Source organism: Physella acuta, unplaced genomic scaffold, assembly GCF_028476545.2.
Source record: "Physella acuta isolate Inbredline_101_S28 unplaced genomic scaffold, ASM2847654v3 ptg001020l, whole genome shotgun sequence".
In the NCBI taxonomy this organism is placed as follows: Eukaryota; Metazoa; Mollusca; class Gastropoda; family Physidae; genus Physella; species Physella acuta.
The window spans coordinates 229,841-252,513 of NW_026732537.1; the positions used below are offsets into that span (position 1 = coordinate 229,841).

Sequence of the window (22,673 nt, forward strand, 5' to 3'; positions counted from 1 at the left end):
CACCATTCTGTAACATAAAACAGGTGCGCGCGGTCGAGGGCTCTAAACACCAAGTCGAAATGACGGTGTTTGAAAGGGGAGCGAGATGATATTCGAGTCCGGAAGAAGCAGGCGAGATTACTCTTCCTGGAGTTACGTCCCTGTATGATATTGTATTTACGGCCGAATGAAAGCCACCTGTTGAAGGGAGATAAGCCTGGAGTGGCTGACACCTGATATAAAACACACATGCGCTTTTTATTCCTGTTTTATGAGTTAGGTTTTTTTTTTATTCTTGAAATACAATTCATAAGTTAGTTTTCTTACGACTTATCTCAAAAGGAAAAAAAAAATTTAATCCTGTTATGTATCTATTTCAAACATACGTCACACTTTATTTTAAAAAGCTTTTCACCATAAATCATCCCCCACTCCCCATCTTTAAGTAAAACGTGCGAGCGACTTGTTATTTATCTAAACCCGATTATGACCTCATTCATCTTAACCCACATCATCCCAACATTCCATTTAGTTTAGAAGAGAAAAATATTTTCTTTAACACAAGTTTTAAAGCTTAAACTATAAGTAGACAACCACCTCTCCACACCCCTGAAATCTCACAGCTGTTGTCATCTAGCAGCTTCCTCATCTCGCGAATCCTCGATCTGATCCCGACACTACGTCATCTCGCGAAGCCTCGATCTGATTGAGCAACAAAGGACTAATTCCTTGTGGCATCTCTTTCCAAGCCTGCCATCACCGTCTCAGCTATTAACCCGCACTTATTCTCATTTATCTCCTCCAAATCTTTGTATTTATCGCAGAAGCAAAGCCAATCAACTCCAGCTATGGGATTCTACTTACAGCCACAGGCGAACCCAGGGGAGGTGCTGGGGGATGCTGCCCCCGCCACCTACTTTCATTTCAGTTGCGCTGATAATTTTTTGCTAATATTTCTTAAAATGACAGTATATATATATATATATATATATATATATATATATATATATATATATATATATATATATATATATATATATATATATATATATATATAGGCCCTATATATATATATATATATATATATATATATATATATATATATATATATATATATATATATATATATATATATATATATATATATATATATATATATATATATATATATATCTTGATAACCATAGCCTCCTTAACCCCCTCCCTACCCTTCCCTCCAAAAAAAAATATCTCAAGCAGGAGCCGCCTATGTCTACTACACAAATCTCATCCAGGTATATAATATTACCTGTCGCTTTGGGGAATTTTTTTTTCTAACCTCCACCGCATTTTACCTGTCTGGTTATTTATTTCTTCTGGAACTCATAAGTTGACGTCTGGTCTTGTCCGGGAGCTGTGTTTGTTTGACTTCACTTTTGTCTGCAAGATTCCGTTTATTTTATAGATTCGGATGATTATTTTCAGAAATGCGTTTTTTTATTTATTTGCCATATTCTTTATCTTGACATTATCTCCCTTGCTGTACTTCAAACGGTTATGTCAGTGCAAGACAGTGGTTCTCACACTGGCACGATGGACCCTTTTTTTTCTTAAGTGTTATTTCGTTTCCATGTACTCCAGCATACTTTCAAAGAATATAATTTGATTTTGGACCACACTGAAGTATGTGTAGATGTAAATATTGTATTTTTGCTTAAACTAACCTATCTATAGGTGATGGTATAAAAAACAAAAAAGTCTAGCGTTTCTTCCCATTAAAAAAAAAAACAGCGCACGTTTACCTTTCATTATTTTACCAACCGTTGGTGTTTTGTTTTTTAAATAATTTTATGGCCATGATGTGGAGGTTGATTTAGCTGGTTTTATTTTTTAGATGTTACCTAACCAGTCCTCGTGAGCCATGGTTTAATTCGTTTTTAGATCACCTGAAATCGAATGACCCACTTCTTATTTCACCTTCTGCGTTATGTGAATTGACCCCCTTGATGTCAATCGAACCCTATCTCCAATTGACCCCCCCCCCCAATGACCCACGTTTTATTTTACCTTCTCTTCATTGTCCACTAACCCCCAATGATGGCCCACGTTTTGTTTTACCAGCTCTCTAATATCAACTGCCCCCCATTTGACCCCTGGTTTTCTCTCTATTCCAGCGTGATATCTGTAGGCGGCGACGGCTTCTACTCCGAGGTGGTCACCGCCCTGGTGCTCCGACAACAGCAGATCACAGGGGTCAACCCTGATGACCCGGACGCGACCCTGTCACCTCTGTCGATCCCAGTGGGGGTCATCCCCGGGGGGTCGGGGAACTACGTCGTCAACTACCTACATGGCACCACAGACCCAGTTACTTCTGCTATTAAAATTGTTTTAGGTAAGTTTCACAATGGCGGAGTTAGTGGGGGAGGGGGGAGGCAGTACATGTGTGGCCACAGATACTGTAGTCACAGATACTGCAGTCACAGATACTGCAGTCACAGATACCATAGCCACAGATACTGTAGTCACAGATACTGTAGTCACAGATACTGCAGTCACAGATACCATAGCCACAGATACTGTAGCCACAGATACTGTAGCCACAGATGCTGTAGCCACAGATACTTTAGTCACAGATACTTTAGTCACAGATACTGTAGTCACAGATACCATAGCCACAAATACTGTAGCAACAGATAATGAAGCCACATATACTTTAGTCACAGATAATGTAGTCACAGATACTGTAGTCACAGATACTTTAGTCACAATTATTGTAGCCACAGATACTGTAGTCACAGATACTTTAGTCACAATTACTGTAGCCACAGATACTTTAGTCACAGATACTGTAGGCACAGATACTTTAGTCACAGAAACTAGCCACGACTGCTGTACTCACATCTACTGTAGCTACAGATACTTTAGTCACAGATACTTTAGTCACAGATACTGTAGCCACAGATACTGTAGTCACAGATACTGTAGCTACAGATAGCCACAGATACTTTAGTCACAGATACTGTAGCCACAGATACTTTAGTCACAGAAACTAGCCACGACTGCTGTACTCACATCTACTGTAGCTACAGATACTTTAGTCACAGATACTGTAGTCACAGATACTGTAGCTACAGATACTTTATAGCCACTGTTACACATCTCATCAAACATGAGATATTACACGCCGATGATTAGAATCATATTTTAACCCACCAGCTACCAACATTGATTCCTTAGACAGTTGGCCAGTAGGAAGCCCCTAAAAATACTCCATTACTTCTTGACTTGCGTGATATTCAAAACAATTTTTTTGTTTTGTTTTTTTTTAAACTAATTTTAAAAGTCGCTCAAAAATACAAACCAGTTTTAATGAGTCAATTACGATTAAAGCTGATTCAATTTGAAAGCAATTTTAGCCAACTTTCAAATGACTTGCCCCACATTTCATGAAGCTGGGGGGAGAGGTTCTCAAACTGCAGAGAAATGTGAGGCTACATTCTTTGTATTATCATCGAGTTAAAGGTAGTTAGAGGGTTAAAGGTAGTTAGAGGGTTAAAGGTAGTTAGAGGGTTAAAGGTAGTTAGAGGGTTAAAGGTAGTTAGAGGGTTAAAATCTTCAGACAACTGTGTAACTAATGGCAGTTGGAGTGGTAAACTTCAGACAGCGGCGTACTTAAGTTAAGGTGTCTAATGAACTGTAATTGCAGTGCCTATAATTTAATGCCATTGAAGTCTCAAGAAAGTCTTCCAGTAGAACACATTTAAATGTATTTTAAATGACTAATAACACGGAAATATTTAAAATGTGTTGAAAGAGTTATTGTTTTAGGCGGCGATAGAAATGTGAAGGGGGTGGTCTAAAATTGCGTACATCATTTATAGACGAATGGTTTGACAAAAAGATTGACCAAAATTGAAAGACCAAAATCTAGACTAAAGTAATATTGACAAGTTTGCCAGCTTGGTTTAGTTGATTGGTTTCGTCTGGCAACATTTCTTCGTGTCTGGGGGTAGGGTGAAAAATGTTTGAGAAGCTTTGATGGAGTTCTGTTGCCTTGACAAAAACAATTTTATAAATAGCCGTGAGAATATTTTCTAGAGCGCAATTTAACTCCTAGGAAGTAGTTTTAATTTTTTTTTAACAAAATTAAAATGTCGCCTCTCCTCTGTGAACTACTCACACACGATTGGATGTCTAATCTAAAATGGATCTAGCATGATGCCACATCTCATTTCAAAAACCAAGAACAGCAACTCGTACACAAACACGGCGTTACCGCCCTTGTGTGTGGGTCTGTGTCACCGTAACCCACCACTTGAATACACTTATGATATGTTAATACTCTACTCTGATTACCACATCACTCACTCAGACTAATTATTAATTTGATCTCTGTGGTAATTAGCACGACGATATTATCATTGTACTTTTAAATATTACATAACCATAAAATTATGATTATTATAATGTATTAACAATGATAGATATTGTTGTAGTAAAATATTTTTGTTGTTCTCTAGGCAAGACTTGCCCCACCAACATTGTCGGGATACACCAGGGGAAGAAACTTGAAGGCTATGCCGGTCTTATTGCCGGCTTCGGCCTTTTCGGCGACATGATGTACACCTGTGAGAAATACAGGTGGATGGGGAACGTGCGCTACAAAGGTGAGCACTGTTTTACCGTGTGTGACAGACATTGTTTCAGCGTGGAGTTCAGGTAAAGCTGGGTGGAGATGTTGGGTTGTAAATAGAGCTGGGTGGACTTGCTTGGTACCCATGAGAGCTGGGTGGACTTGTTGGGTACCCATTAGAGCTGGTTGACTTGTTGGGTACCCATTAGAGCTGGTTGACTTGTTGAGTACCCATTAGAGCTGGGTTGACTTGCTGGGTACCCTTTAGAGCTGGGTTGACTTGCTGGGTACCCATTAGAGCTGGGTTGACTTGCTGGGTACCCATTAGAGCTGGGTTGACTTGCTGGGTACCCTTTAGAGCTAGGTTGACTTGCTGGGTACCCATTAGAGCTGGGTTGACTCGTTAGGTGGTTGTTTCTTTTTAGATCTATCTTCCAAATCCACGCCGGTTGCTAGGATTTATGTCTTTAACTGTATGCCCCTGCAACGATATGTCGGGCTGTATGACTCCTGTAGCTGTGTGACGTGTTGCTGTATGACTGTAAGACTCGTGTAGCTTATTAAAGACGAGACGCCATCCTATTCTAGGGAGTGCCATCGAAAAATTAAATAAAAATCTTTTCTTCAAAAATAAATTGAATCTTACAGGATGAGCTTTATAAAAAAACATTTTGTCAGGTTTAACGTTAGGTGCTCCTCAAGCTAATTCTTCCTAGCCTCATAATTTTCTACTTTAATTTTCTGCTCTACGCGTATGAATCACGTTTAAATTTTCATTTCAATTATTTTATAATTAAAACAAAAATATTTTCACTACCACGCCACTCCCAACACATTCAGGGGAATTAACCCATTTCTGCCTGTATTTTAAATTACTCAAACTAGGGTGTTGTTTAGTGTTTACACTTTGCATCCATTGGATGCGCTCTTTGATTTAGCCTTCACTTAATTTTTTGGCTATTACTAAACATTAACATTAACCGAAATGGAAATATATAGAACATGAATCTCTTGGTAAACTAAAGAGTTAACTTCGTAGCATACAATGAATGAACAATTTCACGTTCGTTTGGTCTTGTGTTTAAAAATCTAATACCGACAAAAACTTTTGGTTTTTAATTTAGTTTTTAACATCTCGCATGATGTATGTTTTCAATTTTTGACAGCCTACATCCGTTTTTTTTTCTCAACGTGGTACCGTTATGTTCAGACAAGCTTCTCTCTTTGCAGAAACAAATTTAATTTGGGGGTTTAAGAAAATAAGTTTTAAAATAGATGGGTTGTTGTTTTTTTTAAATCACCAATTTCTGTTAAATTTGGGGGAGAGCGGCGTGTATAGATGAGAGAAAAACTGGCCCGACCCCTGCTCGTCTAGTTCATCTGGGAGGGGGGGGGGTGCTCGCTTATCCAGTTACAGGCTACTTGCCGATAAATCTTTTTGGTTTTTTATGAGAACCGGAAATGACGTAATGTTTTTAAAAAACTACTCACTCGTGAATGCACTTGTTCTTGTTTAGATCTCAACTGGGCTGCCTTTCTAATGTAGATCTCAACATGGCTACCTTTCTAATGTAGATACCGACAGGGCTGTCTTTGTTGCGCAGAAAGCGATAGGGCTGTCTTTCTTGTGTAAATACCTGCAAATCTATCTTCCCCCCCCCCCCAATTGTGTCAATAAAATGTACTACTATCTCGTCCCTTAATAAATCGTCGTATTGTCTTACACCACCCCTTTATTGTGTCAATAAAATGTATTGTCTTGTCCCTTATTAAAAATGTCGTCTTGACTTGCCCCTCATTAAAAATGTCGTCTTGTCTTGCCCCTCATTAAAAATGTCTTGTCTTGCCCCTCATTAAAAATGTCGTCTTGTCTTGCCCCTCATTAAAAATGTCGTCTTGTCCCTCATTAAAAATGTCGTCTTGTCAGTAGTATATTAGGTCGCTTTTGGACCGCATTTTTGGCGGAGGTGGGGATGTGGAGGAACAATGACATATAGCAAAATACTCGGGAGCAGGATGCGCGGGATGCGCAATGACATATAGCAAAATACTCCCAGGCTGGCGCATCGGGATGTGGAGGGTGGGTGAGCAGGATGCGCAGGATGCGCAAAGACATATAGTAAAATACTACGCCAACCGGGGTTGGCGGAGGTGGTGGGGAAGTAGGTCACCTTTTGGTGACCTTGTGACGTAATCATTGACCTTGTGACGTAATTACTGACCTTGTGACGTAATCAGTCACATTGTGACGTAATCATTGACCTAGTTACGTAATTTTAATGTGTTTTTAATTAGTTTGAATATATTTTTTAATTAATTTTTATAATTAGTTTGAATTTAATTACTTTGTTTACTTTTTAATTATTTTTATTAACGAGTTACGTAATTGGATTTTAATTTTTTAAATTTTTAAATTTTTTTAAATTTTTAAATTTTTAAATTTTATTTTTTAAATTTTATTTTTTTTTTTTTTTTTAATTTTAAATTTTTTAAATTTGTTTATTTGTTTACTTTTTTGTTTAATTTGTTGGTTTGTTTATTTGAATGTATGTATGTTTTAAATAAAAGACTAACACTAGCATGTACTAGAACAGTCTTTGTATACCAGCCTTTAACCAGGCGGGCAACATGTGTTACTTATCGATCTACTAGTGAGGTTTTCTCGCCGCTGCCCGTTTTAATGGGAATGTATTGATCGCACCCACGGGGCCATCACACCTAATTAATTTGGTCATGCATCGTGGGTTTTTCCCCGCTCGATTTGACGGGTCATGATGATTTATGTGGGTTCGCGAAGCGATCCCACCGGGGGGTATGGTAATTAACGACGTACATTAAGTGGCTTTCCCGTGCTTGGATCCCATGCTTTTCACTAACAGTTATACGGACAGTATCATAGGTTTTTGGTTTTCACCGAGGCAATGTTTTGTTGTTGGTTGGTGTAGAGTTTATACGAGGGTCGGTGAAGTTTTCACCGAGGTTGGGTTTTGAACTCGGACCATGCATGTTTAGGAGTTGGATGTGGTAGAGTTTACACTAGGGACGGATGTGTTTTGGTTACACCGAGGGTGGTTTCAAAGTTCGTACGTGCATCATTGGAATTGTTAGGGGCCGTGTTCATACTAGGGTCGGTGAAGTTTTCACCGAGGTTGGTTTTGAACGCGAACCATACATGTTTAAGAATTACTAGGTGTAGAGTTTATACGAGGGTCGGTGAAGTTTTCACCGAGGTTGGTTTTGAACTCGAACCATACATGTTTAAGAATTGCTAGGTGTAGAGTTTATACTAGGGTGGTATGGTTTTGGTTTCACCATGGCTTGGTTCAAAGTTGTTACATGCATGCTTTGGAGTTGGTAGGTTTCAAACTAGGGTCGGTGAAGTTTTCACCGAGGCAGGTTACAAAGTTGATACAGGCATGTTTTAGGAATTGGGGTGGGCCGTGTTCATACTAGGCTCGATTAATTTATTTGTTTGAAATTCATTTTAATTAGTTTGCTTTTAATTTCTTTGTTGTACGCCGTTTGAAATAAAAGACTAACACTAGCGTGTACTAGAAAGTGTCATTGTGTATAACATCCATTTAACCACAGCTGTTACTTATTAGCGACAGCTTGTACTTATCGATCCGCCCGTGAGCCTCCCCGGCGCTCCCCGTGGTTGCTTAATAGCGGACTCACTGAAGCGATCACAACAGGTAATTAATCGAAACCATTAAGTCCCTCTCCGCGTTAAGTGTGGCGACAGCTGGTGCTGTAATTAGTCACGGCTCTCGGCTTTTTTCATTAGACTTCAGCTGTACATGAACTATGTTCACATATCGTACGCCCGGTCATTCTTTGATCAAATTAAAAAATTTTGTTTCCACATGTCCTGCGAACCGTCCCTTGCTATGTATGAAAGATTAATGGTTGTAACTATTCGCTTATAGCGAGGGTCAGCGAAAACAAAAATATATTTAAGGGTCGGAATTTTCTTTCAACCACCGTTAAGTCAGGTTTTGAGACTAAACGAAGTCTCGGTAGGTTCGTGTTTTTTAATGGGCGACAGGGCGACTTGATGCGTTGGTACGTAGGTATGCGGGGTTAAGGTTCTATAACTCTATATATTTAAATACGTTTTTTTTTTTTTTTTTTTATTCAAATGAGTTTACTCCCCCTAACGTAAGTACATGTAAAGAGGGATTTCCTATAGATCTGTAATGAATTAGGCCTTTTTGACTATGACTTGTTGCCCAGGTGTTGACATGATACGCTTTTTTGAGATATACATACACACACACACACACACACACACACACACAAACACACACACACACACACACACACATGCGCGCGCGCGCGAAATTCATACTAGGTCGGTAATGGCGGAGAGAACTTATAGGTATACATTATCATGGCGACAACAAAAACGACTCTTATTTTATTTACATGAAAGCGTGTTTTCCAAAAAGTGTCACCATGCCATTGTCATTTTCGCAGCGGGGTTTATTTTAAGTGTACCCCGTGCACGGTTGTTTACATTTTAAAAGACGTGTCGCGTGTCTTCCCCTTACGGCTTCCCTAATAGAGAAACGAGAGGAAAGACAACTGTTCTAAAATTAGAACAGACTTGTCTACACACACGAGTATCGTCCCTTGTGAAAAAAAAAAATTCGCGTCAGATTCCTTAACTAAACAGTCAATTTCTTTAACAAGTTAAAAAATAATTTAGGAAGACAAGGGTTAACAACATTAGACGCTACCGTTTTTGTTTCCTGTGACGACAAGGCACAATACACTTTTGTATTTTATGTCTCAAGTAGAGGGTGGGATATTTTTTCTTTGTAAGCGTGTTGTAAACAATGGGTAGAGGAACCGATTACTAGGTAAGAGGGGAGAGAACGTGACGTACATCGCGATATTTGAAAACAGGGCGATGTTTAACCTCAACCAAAAAAGACAATGAACCTAGAAGGAAGACGAATATATATCTTAGTCTTGCAGCAGATTACCTTCCCATGTTCACTTTAGTATTACAGTTTTCATCAAACTTCTTTTTGACTTGAACTTCGTTAATTTTTAAGAAAGTTTACTTATACATAATACATTACGTCTAATGACAATTTTTTATTTTTACCACTCAATGTATTTTCTTTTTCTATATCTTACATTGTCATCTTAATTTTTGATCACCTTAGTAAAAATTTGCTTAAGATTATAAACTTCAAGTTTTAAAAAACAACAACGTCGTGTCAAATGACACACCGTTTAAAATGTCTACATTTAAAGTTCACCAAAATAATGACGTAAAATCTAAATATGATATGACGTTAGCATACATATCATTCAATCTAATCACTCTAAAGTACAAATCAATAATTTTTATTGATTAAGGGGCTGGGTGAGTTATTTTTATCACTATTCGCCCTTCCCCTTCCCTTTGTCCGCAACCCCGTTCCCCTTCTCCCATCCAACCTTGCGTCATCACACTAACCTCAATACCAACCGTTAGATAAACAGACCGTACTACTACTACTACCCGCACTATACCTATTCCATTTAAGAGACAAAGGCTGTATGACAATCCTACAGACAAATATTTATTCAACTAATATCACAACCCCCTAGAAACCACTCCAACAGACTGGGATACATAACTTGTAGACACCACTCCTCGTTGAATATCTCTTGCACCCTACCTACATCGACAACTTTGTCCGCCGCCCTCGCCCCCGTCCCTAGTATGAACTCGGTTACCAACAATTTCAAAACATGCATGTTCCGAGTTCAAAACCAACCTTCACCGACACTACTATGAACTCGGCCCCTAACACTTCCAAAACATGCCTGTACTAACTTTGAAACCACCATCGGTGAAAACTTCACCGACCTTAGTATGGACTCTACACCTACCGATTCCAAAACATGCATGTTCCGAGTTCAAAACCATCCTTCACCGACACTAGTATGAACTCGGCTACCAACAATTCCAAAACATGCATGTTCCGAGTTCAAAACCAACCTTCACCGACACTAGTATGAACTCGGCTACCAACAATTCCCAAACATGCATGTAACAACTTTCCAACCTGCCTCAGTGCTAACAAAATTCCCCGACCCTAGTATGAACTCGACTGCCATCAATTCCTAAACATCCATGTACCAACTTTGTAACCTACCTCGGTGAAAACTTCACCGACCTTAGTTTAACTCTACCTAACAATTCCAATGATGCATATACGAACTTTGTAACCTGCCTCGGTGAAAACTCCCCTGACCCTAGTATGGACTCTACACCTACCGATTTCAAAACATGCATGTTCCGAGTTCAAAACCAACCTTCACCGACACTAGAATGAACTCGGCTACCAACAATTCCTAAACATGCATGTACCAACTTTGCAACCTACCTCGGTGTTAACAAAAACTCCCCTGACCCTAGTATGGACTCTACACCTACCGATTCCAAAACATGCATGTTCCGAGTTCAAAACCAACCTTCACCGACACTAGTATGAACTCTAGCCCTACCGATTCCAAAACATACATGTTCCGAGTTCAAAACCAACCTTCACCGACCCTAGTATGAACACGGCCCCTAACAATTCCAAGGATGCCTGTACCAACTTTACAACCTGCCTCAGTGTTAGCAAAACTCCCCGACCCTAGTATGAACGCGACTGCCAACAATTCCTAAACATGCATGTCCCAGCTTTGTAACCTGCCTCGGTGAAAACTTCACCGACCCTAGTATGAATGCGACTGCCAACAATTCCTAAACATGCATGTCCCAACTTTGTAACCTGCCTCGGTGAAAACTTCACCGACCCTAGTATGGACTCTCTACCTATCAATTCTAAAACATGGATGTATCAACTTCGAAACATCCCTCTGTGTTAACAAAACTCCCGCGACCCTACTATAGACTCGACCCCTAACGATTCCAAAACATGTATGGTCTACCTTCGAACCCTGCCTCGGTGAAAACGTCACCGACTCTAGTATGAACGGTGCCCCTACCCAACTCCAAACCTTCCCTGGGCACCCGAATAAAAAATAACTCACCCAGCCCCTTAATCAATAAAAATTATTGATTTGTACTTTAGAGTGAATAGATTGAATGATATGTATGCTAATGTCATATGATATTTAGTTTTTACGTCATTATTTTGGTGAACTTTAAATGTAGACATTTTAAACGGTGTGTCATTTGACACGACGTTGTTGTTTTTTAAAACTTGAAGTTTATAATCTTAAGCAAATTTTTACTAAGGTGATCAAAAATTAAGATGACAATGTAAGGTATAGAAAAAGAAAATACATTGAGTGGTAAAAATAAAAACTTGTCATTAGACGTAGTGTATTATGTATAAGTAAACTTTCTTAAAAATTAACGAAGTTCAAGTCAAAAAGAAGTTTGATGAAAACTGTAATACTAAAGCGAACATGGGGAGGTAATCTGCTGCAAGACTAAGATATATATTCGTCTTCCTTCTAGGTTCATTGCCTTTTTTGGTTGAGGTTAAACATCGCCATGTTTTCAAATATCGCGATGTACGTCACGTTCTCTCCCCTCTTACCTAGTAATCGGTTCCTCTACCCATTGTTTACAACACGCTTACAAAGAAAAAATATCCCACCCTCTACTTGAGACATAAAATACAAAAGTGTATTGTGCCTTGTCGTCACAGGAAACAAAAACGGTAGCGTCTAATGTTGTTAACCCTTGTCTTCCTAAATTATTTTTTAACTTGTTAAAGAAATTGACTGTTTAGTTAAGGAATCTGACGCGAATTTTTTTTTTCACAAGGGACGATACTCGTGTGTGTAGACAAGTCTGTTCTAATTTTAGAACAGTTGTCTTTCCTCTCGTTTCTCTATTAGGGAAGCCGTAAGGGGAAGACACGCGACACGTCTTTTAAAATGTAAACAACCGTGCACGGGGTACACTTAAAATAAACCCCGCTGCGAAAATGACAATGGCATGGTGACACTTTTTGGAAAACACGCTTTCATGTAAATAAAATAAGAGTCGCTTTTGTTGTCGCCATGATAATGTATACCTATAAGTTCTCTCCGCCATTACCGACCTAGTATGAATTTCGCGCGCGCGCGCATGTGTGTGTGTGTGTGTGTGTGTGTGTGTGTGTGTGTTTGTGTGTGTGTGTGTGTGTGTGTGTATGTATATCTCAAAAAAGCGTATCATGTCAACACCTGGGCAACAAGTCATAGTCAAAAAGGCCTAATTCATTACAGATCTATAGGAAATCCCTCTTTACATGTACTTACGTTAGGGGGAGTAAACTCATTTGAATAAAAAAAAAAAAAAAACGTATTTAAATATATAGAGTTATAGAACCTTAACCCCGCATACCTACGTACCAACGCATCAAGTCGCCCTGTCGCCCATTAAAAAACACGAACCTACCGAGACTTCGTTTCGTCTCAAAACCTGACTTAACGGTGGTTGAAAGAAAATTCCGACCCTTAAATATATTTTTGTTTTCGCTGACCCTCGCTATAAGCGAATAGTTACAACCATTAATCTTTCATACATAGCAAGGGACGGTTCGCAGGACATGTGGAAACAAATTTTTTTAATTTGATCAAAGAATGACCGGGCGTACGATATGTGAACATAGTTCATGTACAGCTGAAGTCTAATGAAAAAAGCCGAGAGCCGTGACTAATTACAGCACCAGCTGTCGCCACACTTAACGCGGAGAGGGACTTAATGGTTTCGATTAATTACCTGTTGTGATCGCTTCAGTGAGTCCGCTATTAAGCAACCACGGGGAGCGCCGGGGAGGCTCACGGGCGGATCGATAAGTACAAGCTGTCGCTAATAAGTAACAGCTGTGGTTAAATGGATGTTATACACAATGACACTTTCTAGTACACGCTAGTGTTAGTCTTTTATTTCAAACGGCGTACAACAAAGAAATTAAAAGCAAACTAATTAAAATGAATTTCAAACAAATAAATTAATCGAGCCTAGTATGAACACGGCCCACCCCAATTCCTAAAACATGCCTGTATCAACTTTGTAACCTGCCTCGGTGAAAACTTCACCGACCCTAGTTTGAAACCTACCAACTCCAAAGCATGCATGTAACAACTTTGAACCAAGCCATGGTGAAACCAAAACCATACCACCCTAGTATAAACTCTACACCTAGCAATTCTTAAACATGTATGGTTCGAGTTCAAAACCAACCTCGGTGAAAACTTCACCGACCCTCGTATAAACTCTACACCTAGTAATTCTTAAACATGTATGGTTCGCGTTCAAAACCAACCTCGGTGAAAACTTCACCGACCCTAGTATGAACACGGCCCCTAACAATTCCAATGATGCACGTACGAACTTTGAAACCACCCTCGGTGTAACCAAAACACATCCGTCCCTAGTGTAAACTCTACCACATCCAACTCCTAAACATGCATGGTCCGAGTTCAAAACCCAACCTCGGTGAAAACTTCACCGACCCTCGTATAAACTCTACACCAACCAACAACAAAACATTGCCTCGGTGAAAACCAAAAACCTATGATACTGTCCGTATAACTGTTAGTGAAAAGCATGGGATCCAAGCACGGGAAAGCCACTTAATGTACGTCGTTAATTACCATACCCCCCGGTGGGATCGCTTCGCGAACCCACATAAATCATCATGACCCGTCAAATCGAGCGGGGAAAAACCCACGATGCATGACCAAATTAATTAGGTGTGATGGCCCCGTGGGTGCGATCAATACATTCCCATTAAAACGGGCAGCGGCGAGAAAACCTCACTAGTAGATCGATAAGTAACACATGTTGCCCGCCTGGTTAAAGGCTGGTATACAAAGACTGTTCTAGTACATGCTAGTGTTAGTCTTTTATTTAAAACATACATACATTCAAATAAACAAACCAACAAATTAAACAAAAAAGTAAACAAATAAACAAATTTAAAAAATTTAAAATTAAAAAAAAAAAAAAAAATAAAATTTAAAAAATAAAATTTAAAAATTTAAAAATTTAAAAATTTAAAAAAATTTAAAAATTTAAAAAATTAAAATCCAATTACGTAACTCGTTAATAAAAATAATTAAAAAGTAAACAAAGTAATTAAATTCAAACTAATTATAAAAATTAATTAAAAAATATATTCAAACTAATTAAAAACACATTAAAATTACGTAACTAGGTCAATGATTACGTCACAATGTGACTGATTACGTCACAAGGTCAGTAATTACGTCACAAGGTCAATGATTACGTCACAAGGTCACCAAAAGGTGACCTACTTCCCCACCACCTCCGCCAACCCCGGTTGGCGTAGTATTTTACTATATGTCTTTGCGCATCCTGCGCATCCTGCTCACCCACCCTCCACATCCCGATGCGCCAGCCTGGGAGTATTTTGCTATATGTCATTGCGCATCCCGCGCATCCTGCTCCCGAGTATTTTGCTATATGTCATTGTTCCTCCACATCCCCACCTCCGCCAAAAATGCGGTCCAAAAGCGACCTAATATACTACTCTTGTCCCTCATTAAAAATGTCGTCTTGTCCCTAATTAAAAATGTCGTCTTGTCCCTCATTAAAAATGTCGTCTTGTCCCTCATTAAAAATGTCGTCTTGTCCCCAGTTCTGCCCGTCAAATGTATACTCAGCCGGCGACTGATCGAGGCTGAGGTCGAGTACCAGACGACGGCCGGAGACTGGAGAAGTTCCCGGGGGTCGTTCTACAGTATCGAGACGGGCATCGTCGACCTGGCCGACTCTAGCGCCAAACTGGTGCCAGTCTTTGGAGACTCGGCGCTGACCCTCCATTTGGTCAGGGAGTGTCCGCTAGGTGACCACATCAAACAGCTGTCCAAGGTGGCCGAGTGGGCCTCAGGGGCGGTAAGTCAGGGACTCATTGTCCATTTTGTGCTTCAGGGGCGGTAATGCGGCGGATTTGTTCTATTGTTAAGTGGGCTTCAGGGGCGGTAAGTCAGGGACTCATTGTCCATTTTGTGCCTCAGGGGCGGTAATGCTGCGGATTTGTTCTACTGTTAAGTGGGCTTCAGGGGCGGCTAGTCGGGGACTGACTGTCCATTTTGTGCCTCAGGGGCGGTTATGCGGCGGATTTGTTCTACCGCCAAGTGGGCTTAGGGGCAGTAAGTCGGGGACAATTTCCACTATTGTTAAGTGGGGGTTCAAAGCGGTAGGTTTGAAGATTTGGTCTACTTTTAAGTGGGCATCAGGGGCAGTAAGTCGGTGGGGGGGGGGGGGGGAGATTAGCCCTACTGTCAATTGGGTGTTTAACACATAATATAATAATATAAGATGTATTTTTGTTTTGGACTACGGGCATACTTGCACAAAAATCAAGTGTTTCCTTTTCCGCTTTTAAGTTCAGTGACCTCAGCAAATGAAGTAGAGTGTGTTACAGTGACCTTGGGCAGTGTGGTCAGTGACCTTGGGATAGTGTGGTCAAGCACACGTGTGCTCCTCAGCATTTAACTAACCACGATAGCTGCCGGTCTGATGCAGGTCGCTGTGTGTAAAACTGAGCGAACTAAACAGATCAGCTAACTGATACACTAATGGTCCACGGCCCGAACAGCGTGCAGTACTTAGGGGTAAAAAATACAACCATTTTGTTTAGAGTAAATACTGTCCCAACTGGCAAGAAAACTGGTCGTGAAGCCGGTAAAAATCTGGCACCACAACAAACTATCTGCCCTTTCAGCTAAACTTGCCAAATTGCCAGTAAGAAAAACAGAAAACGAGTTTTAAAACAATCGTTTTACTTTTTTGTTTTACTCTAAACTTTGGAAGAAAAACGAAACAAAAAAACAAAAACCTCGTTTTACAACTCGCCCAGGTGAAGCTTTTAACTTTTTTATTAGACAATAACGCTAACCCTAACTCTACCTGGCTCGTCCGTACGTCGAATCACCCACAGGCATGCATTAGCCAGACTAAAATTAAATTACACCAGAACATTCGGTCCAGACAGGCTAGCACTGTTCTCCCGCCATCTGGAAGACCTCCATCGTTTTGATGATCTATTTCCGCTCTCGACGTCCTTGACCTACAAAAAAATTTAACTCCCATCATTGAAGTCAAACTTTTTTTAGTCCAACAAATTTGAATTTTTACTACCAATTTTTTAATGTTTTCTCTGTCCATGTTGTTAAAATATTTCGCTCGGGAATTTTAACTTCCAGAACGTCCGCCGAAATAATTTTGCTGATAAGTTTTGACCTCACTGGGGATTAACGTTGAGGCTATCTGGTTGTAAAAACACAGAGACATGTGTCTGATGTATGATACAATGTTTCAACAGGGGTATCTGGGTATCAGGCTGTTTATGTGGGTATCAGGCTGTTTATGTGGGTAGGCGCGTCCCTTGTTTAGCTTAACTGCTTACAGATATGGGGTCGAAGTGGAAAATGTATGTATGTTGTGTTGTGAGTTGTCTGAATGTCGTGTTGTCTGAATGTTGTGTTTAGTGTTGTCTGAATGTTGTGTTGCTCTCTGTAATTTACTTTCATCAACAATTTTGTGCTATGTACAGAACTTTTTTTTTTAAATTAACACAGTTAAAAAAATATTTTTCACTCAAATATTTCGAGAACATTTGAACTGTACCCTACCCCCTAACCAACATTTGAGAACCTCTGTTAGCTGACCCGTGTCCCATTGTCTCCCCCCTCCCCACCCCACCATTTGACCCCTATGGGTTGACCCGTGTCCCATTGTCCCCACCCCACCATTTGACCCCTATGGGTTTACCCGTGTCCCCTTGTCTCCCCCCTCCCCACCCCACCATTTGACCCCTATGGGTTGACCCGTGTCCCCTTGTCCCCCCCCCCACCCCACCATTTGACCCCTATGGGTTGACCCGTGTCCACTTGTCTCCCCACCCCTGTGCATTGACCCGTGTCCCCTTATCTCCCCAGTACGACTACAACTTCGTCCAGTCTGAGCGCGTGCTGAGGTACAAGGTGTCCCTCAGCTCCCACCCCACCGTCCAGCCCGAGGGCGGGGATGAGCAGCTGGTAGAGAACATGTACATGAACTGTGACGGAGAGGCCTTGAAGATCCACAGGGCCAACTTTCAAGTCAGGTGAGTGGCGGGCCGCTTGTTGCCTGCAAATTATCGTCTGCTGCTGGTCTGTAGCCCAGTTATCGGCAGACGGCTAATTATAAAAAAAAAAAGTTATAGGAATTGGTTATAAACTTCATTCATTAAATTCGTCCTTGAACTCTCGCGTTTGGCTAATTACAACGTGGTTTTTTTTCTGCGTGCTGTAACAACACTAGACTTATTTTTTTTTTAAATAAAAAATTCTAAAACATGCAACGTTATTTTTAATAGATTTAATTCTCGTTTGGTACACATATCAGTGCGTGATGCTGAAACTTTGTGAATTTAAATTCTTTATTTCTCGTCTGCTACAGACATGCCACCATAAGGTGGTGCTGACTTCAGTGGTAACCAATGGTTCCACTACAACACGTGACATCAGTGTAACCAATGGTTTCACTACAACACGTCTCCAGACATTGACTAGAGTCTGGGTTGGCGCTAAATAATGCATATTCTATATTTGTAAATACTAGATTGCTTATAAATGTGGCTCCGGGTACACAATTGAAAGTAAATGCGCATAGTGGCTGTACCGTTGGCTGTTTTTATTTCTTGGTTGTTGTTTTAATGGTCCGAATGCGCATGCGTCGATTCACAATTTTTCCCTAGCGATATACAATGACAAAAAGTTTGGATATCAATGCATTACAACATCATTCACCTGGGCAGGTATGTGTACCTAGCGACCCTGAGTCCACCCAGCACTAATAAGTACTTGACTCCGAAAAAAAATTAGAAATGCTGGGCACACAACCTTTTCATATTTTAGGATCACAAAAATCACACGAGCTCTACTTCATCTGCCTGTACTGACCGTCAGGTCTGAACGTGTTGGCCTATTCAATTTTTTAATTCGTTAAACGAACCAACCATCTCTCTTCTGACTCAACTTGCTCATAAAAAAAACGTTTTTGTTGTTCCCACACGACTAATGACAAGTTCTCTAGCGTGTAGACTAACGACAAGTTCTCTAGCGTGTAGACTAACGACAAGTTCTTTAGCGTGTAGACTAATGACAAGTTCTCTAGCGTGTAGACTAATGACAAGTTCTCTAGCGTGTAGACTAATGACAAGTTCTCTAGCGTGTAGACTAATGACAAGTTCTTTAGCGTGTAGACTAATGACAAGTTCTCTAGCGTGTAGACTAATGACAAGTTCTCTAGCGTGTAGACTAATGACAAGTTCTCTAGCGTGTAGACTAATGACAAGTTCTCTAGCGTGTAGACTAATGAAAAGTTCTCTAGCGTGTAGACTAATGACAAGTTCTCTAGCATGTAGACTAATGACAAGTTCTCTAGCGTGTAGACTAATGACAAGTTCTCTAGCGTGTAGACTAATGACAAGTTCTCTAGCGTGTAGACTAATGACAAGTTCTCTAGCGTGTAGACTAATGACAAGTTCTCTAGCGTGTAGACTAATGAAAAGTTCTCTAGCGTGTAGACTAATGACAAGTTCTCTAGCGTGTAGACTAATGACAAGTTCTCTAGCGTGTAGACTAATGACAAGTTCTCTAGCGTGTAGACTAATGACAAGTTCTCTAGCGTGTAGACTAATGACAAGTTCTCTAGCATGTAGACTAATGACAAGTTCTCTAGCGTGTAGACTAATGACAAGTTCTCTAGTGTGTAGACTAATGACAAGTTCTCTAGCGTGTAGACTAATGACAAGTTCTCTAGCGTGTAGACTAATGACAAGTTCTCTAGCGTGTAGACTAACGACAAGTTCTCTAGCGTGTAGACTAACGACAAGTTCTCTAGCGTGTAGACTAATGACAAGTTCTCTAGCGTGTAGACGTCAAGAAACTCGCCTCCTCTCCCGCGGTTGCAAGCCACAAGATGAGCAAGGGGAGTTAAAAACTATCACCTGTTTTTGTCTCCCCTGCGTTGTGTTTTGTAAACACGCCCATCATTTGGTTGCCTGGTTTTTGTTTAGCACGCGGTAATTACTTGTTGCCAAACAGCTCGGGTTCTGCTAGCTTTTGGTTCACCGGTCATTCCCGGCTTCTTGCTAGCTGCTTCAATTTCCAGATACTAGTATGAAATCATTTTTATTTTGAAAATAAAAACACATCTAATTTAACTTGAGTCTAGTTTTACCACCTAATACACAATTTAAGTCTAGTTTTCCTATCTTTAATCCCAACATTTTAGTCTAGTTTTCCCACCCATAATTCATCATTTGTCTATTTTTAAAACGTTTTTCTTAACTCAGCTTCGCGTTTGTTTGTTTGTTTGGTTGTTTGGATGTTTGTTGTTAAAATTGACATCGAAAATTAGCCCACTTCTGATTGCTCTAGAGACCTGAAATTTGGCATGCATGCTACTTTCGCCTAACAATTTCAGATGCAATCATAAAAACTAGCAATTATTGACCGTAATTAGCTGAATTTAATTACGCCCCAAGGACCATAAAATCGAGGACATGATTTCTAAAGATACCGACAAGACTTGAGGCCTATTGACACAGTTACTTCGGCCCCAATCGATGTGAGCGCGCTGGCCGTGATCGTATAGTGGTTAGTACTTCGCGTTGTGGCCGCGACAACCCAGGTTCGAATCCTGGTCGCTCAAGATTTTTAGTCCGTGTATTTATAAACATTTTTTTAAAAACCACGTTTTTCATGTGTAGCAACGGACTAAAAAGGAGAAAATAAAATACTTAAAAAAAACTTTTTAAAAAACCACGTTTTTTATGTGTAGCAACGGACTAAAAAGGAGAACGGACACGGTAACACATTGTTAACGGTGACACGGTTGGTACGCTGGGCATGCTAAAATACACATAAACACGTTTTTCCTTAACTCAGCTTCGCGTTTATTTGTTTGTTTATGGGAGATTTGATCACGTGATTCGTGAGTAGATCTCCAAGCCAGCAACGTAAATTACACCCTTTCTCTGTTTAAAGCGTATCGGTCGCTCAAGATTTTTTTAGTCCGTGTATTTAAAAACACTTAGTCAAGTCATACTTAATCAAGTGATTAGATAAAGTAGAAAATAAACTATATAAAAAACTTTTTAAAAACCACGTTTTTCATGTGTAGCAACGGACTAAAAAGGAGAAAATAAAATACTTAAAAAAAAACTTTTAAAAAACCACGTTTTTCTTGTGGACTAAAAAGTAGAAAATAACTATTTACATACATTTGATGACAAAAAACGTGGGTCGGGCAGATGGGTCGGGAAATTTGATGGTGAACGTACCCACGTTTTTTGTCATCAAATGTATGTAAATAGTTATTTTCTACTTTTTAGTCCACAAGAAAAACGTGGTTTTTTAAAAGTTTTTTTTAAGTATTTTATTTCCACCTGTATTTAAGAAATGAGTCTAGTTTTCCCATCTCTAATCCCAACATTTGCGTCTAGTTATCCCACATGTAATTTAACATTTGAGTCTAGTTTTCACACCTGTAATTTAACATTTGAGTCTAGTTTTCACACCTGTAATTTAACATTTGAGTCTAGTTATCCCACCTGTAATTTAACAAATGAGTCTAGTTTTCCTACCTGTAATTTAACATTTGAGTCTAGTTATCCCACCTGTAATGTAAATGATGTTGTTGTTCCAGGTTACACACTGGTATTGTGCAGTTGTTCGGCACCACCCACACAGGCGAGCTGGGTGATGTCTCGTCCACAGTTTGACCTTCACCCTGACCACTGCGACCACCACGAGGAGTTCTCTACCCCTGGATATTGTAGTATTTATTTCAGCCTGTAAAATACTGTAAAAACATTTTTTGTGTCTCCCTCTAATTTGTGAGTGCCACTAAGCAGAAAGTTTTTCTTACACATACGGGAACCTGAAAGATTATTTTAAAAGAGTTTTGCTCTAGTACTAGGGAATTTGCTTTAAAATTGGGTTGTTTTTATTGTTTATGTTTTTATTTCAACAAACGATGTGCTAAACATTACAGACATTTTAATTCATTTCTTTTTTTTTCCTTTTTTTTTTAAAGATAAGACTCATTAAGATTTACTTTAATTTTCAAATTTACTCTTCACTTTAGACCCCCATTCTGTAAACATTATGACGTTAATGTGATTTCTTGAGATGTAATTAATTATTTGCTAAATGCCATGTTGACTTGTTGTTGTTATATGTACATAGAAATATATCCATACAGGAAACAATCAAATAATGATTGACGTTGCACTATAGCAGTTGTCTAATTGATGCTAATTAGTGGCGGTATGACCACTGTCAAGATACTGCCCATCCAAGGACCTCTAGCTAGCTGACCAGTGGCCACTACCTCTGTTGTTCAATAAAACCACAGACTAATGGCTCTACAACCCAAGGTCCTCTGTCTTTGCGCTGAGCAGTAAGGTCCATTCTGTGCTTCAAAATCCTCTTACAACAGCTCCATAATACATTTTACATATGCCAATACTCTTACATATTACATATTATAGTACTCTTACATATGACAGTAGGTACCCTTACAAATTTCAGTACCATTAAATGTCAGTATCATTACATATGACATATGAAGCCCTCACCTACAGTTCGTAAGTCGAAAAGTACCGCAGCAAATGGAGGACTATTTGTCCACCAGCTGTAGTAGACACACCTCAGGCTTGTTACTTGTATTGCGGGTAATTCTCCGCGAAGCTCCTTTACTGTTTTGTTGTTGAGACTATTAGACATTAGTACCAGAGGCAACACACAATACTTCAATGAGTAGATGCTACAACTTGTACATAATGTGAGAAATGTTGCTGTACACATGTTCTGCATAAACTAGAAGCTTATACGTGTTACAAAAACAATCTAAAGTAAAGTATTCCCGTGTGTTTTCAAGAGATATTAGGGTGATTTGTACCACAACGAAAAGTCGAAATGTCATACGCTATGAGAGAAATAGATCGTATTTTCATAGTTTTATCCAAGTGTCGTGCAATATGCTTACACTTTTCAATAGAAAGATTGGCTAGTTTTGAATCAAATGATATTTTTAAACACTGAA

General features: G+C 39.6%; 1 protein-coding gene across 1 annotated transcript in view; it reads left to right on the plus strand.

Moving 5' to 3' along the window:
* The window catches only part of LOC131954704 (ceramide kinase-like), a 114,054-nt gene extending 91,951 nt beyond the window's left edge, over positions 1 to 22,103 (plus strand). Inside the window, exons 6-10 of the mRNA XM_059318459.1 lie at positions 2,133 to 2,353; positions 4,482 to 4,628; positions 15,211 to 15,467; positions 17,516 to 17,682; positions 21,273 to 22,103. Coding sequence (XP_059174442.1) covers positions 2,133 to 2,353; positions 4,482 to 4,628; positions 15,211 to 15,467; positions 17,516 to 17,682; positions 21,273 to 21,348 — 868 coding nt within the window. The 3' untranslated portion in view covers positions 21,349 to 22,103. The remainder of the gene's footprint in view (positions 1 to 2,132; positions 2,354 to 4,481; positions 4,629 to 15,210; positions 15,468 to 17,515; positions 17,683 to 21,272) is intronic.
* The last annotated feature ends 570 nt before the right edge of the window (positions 22,104 to 22,673 follow it).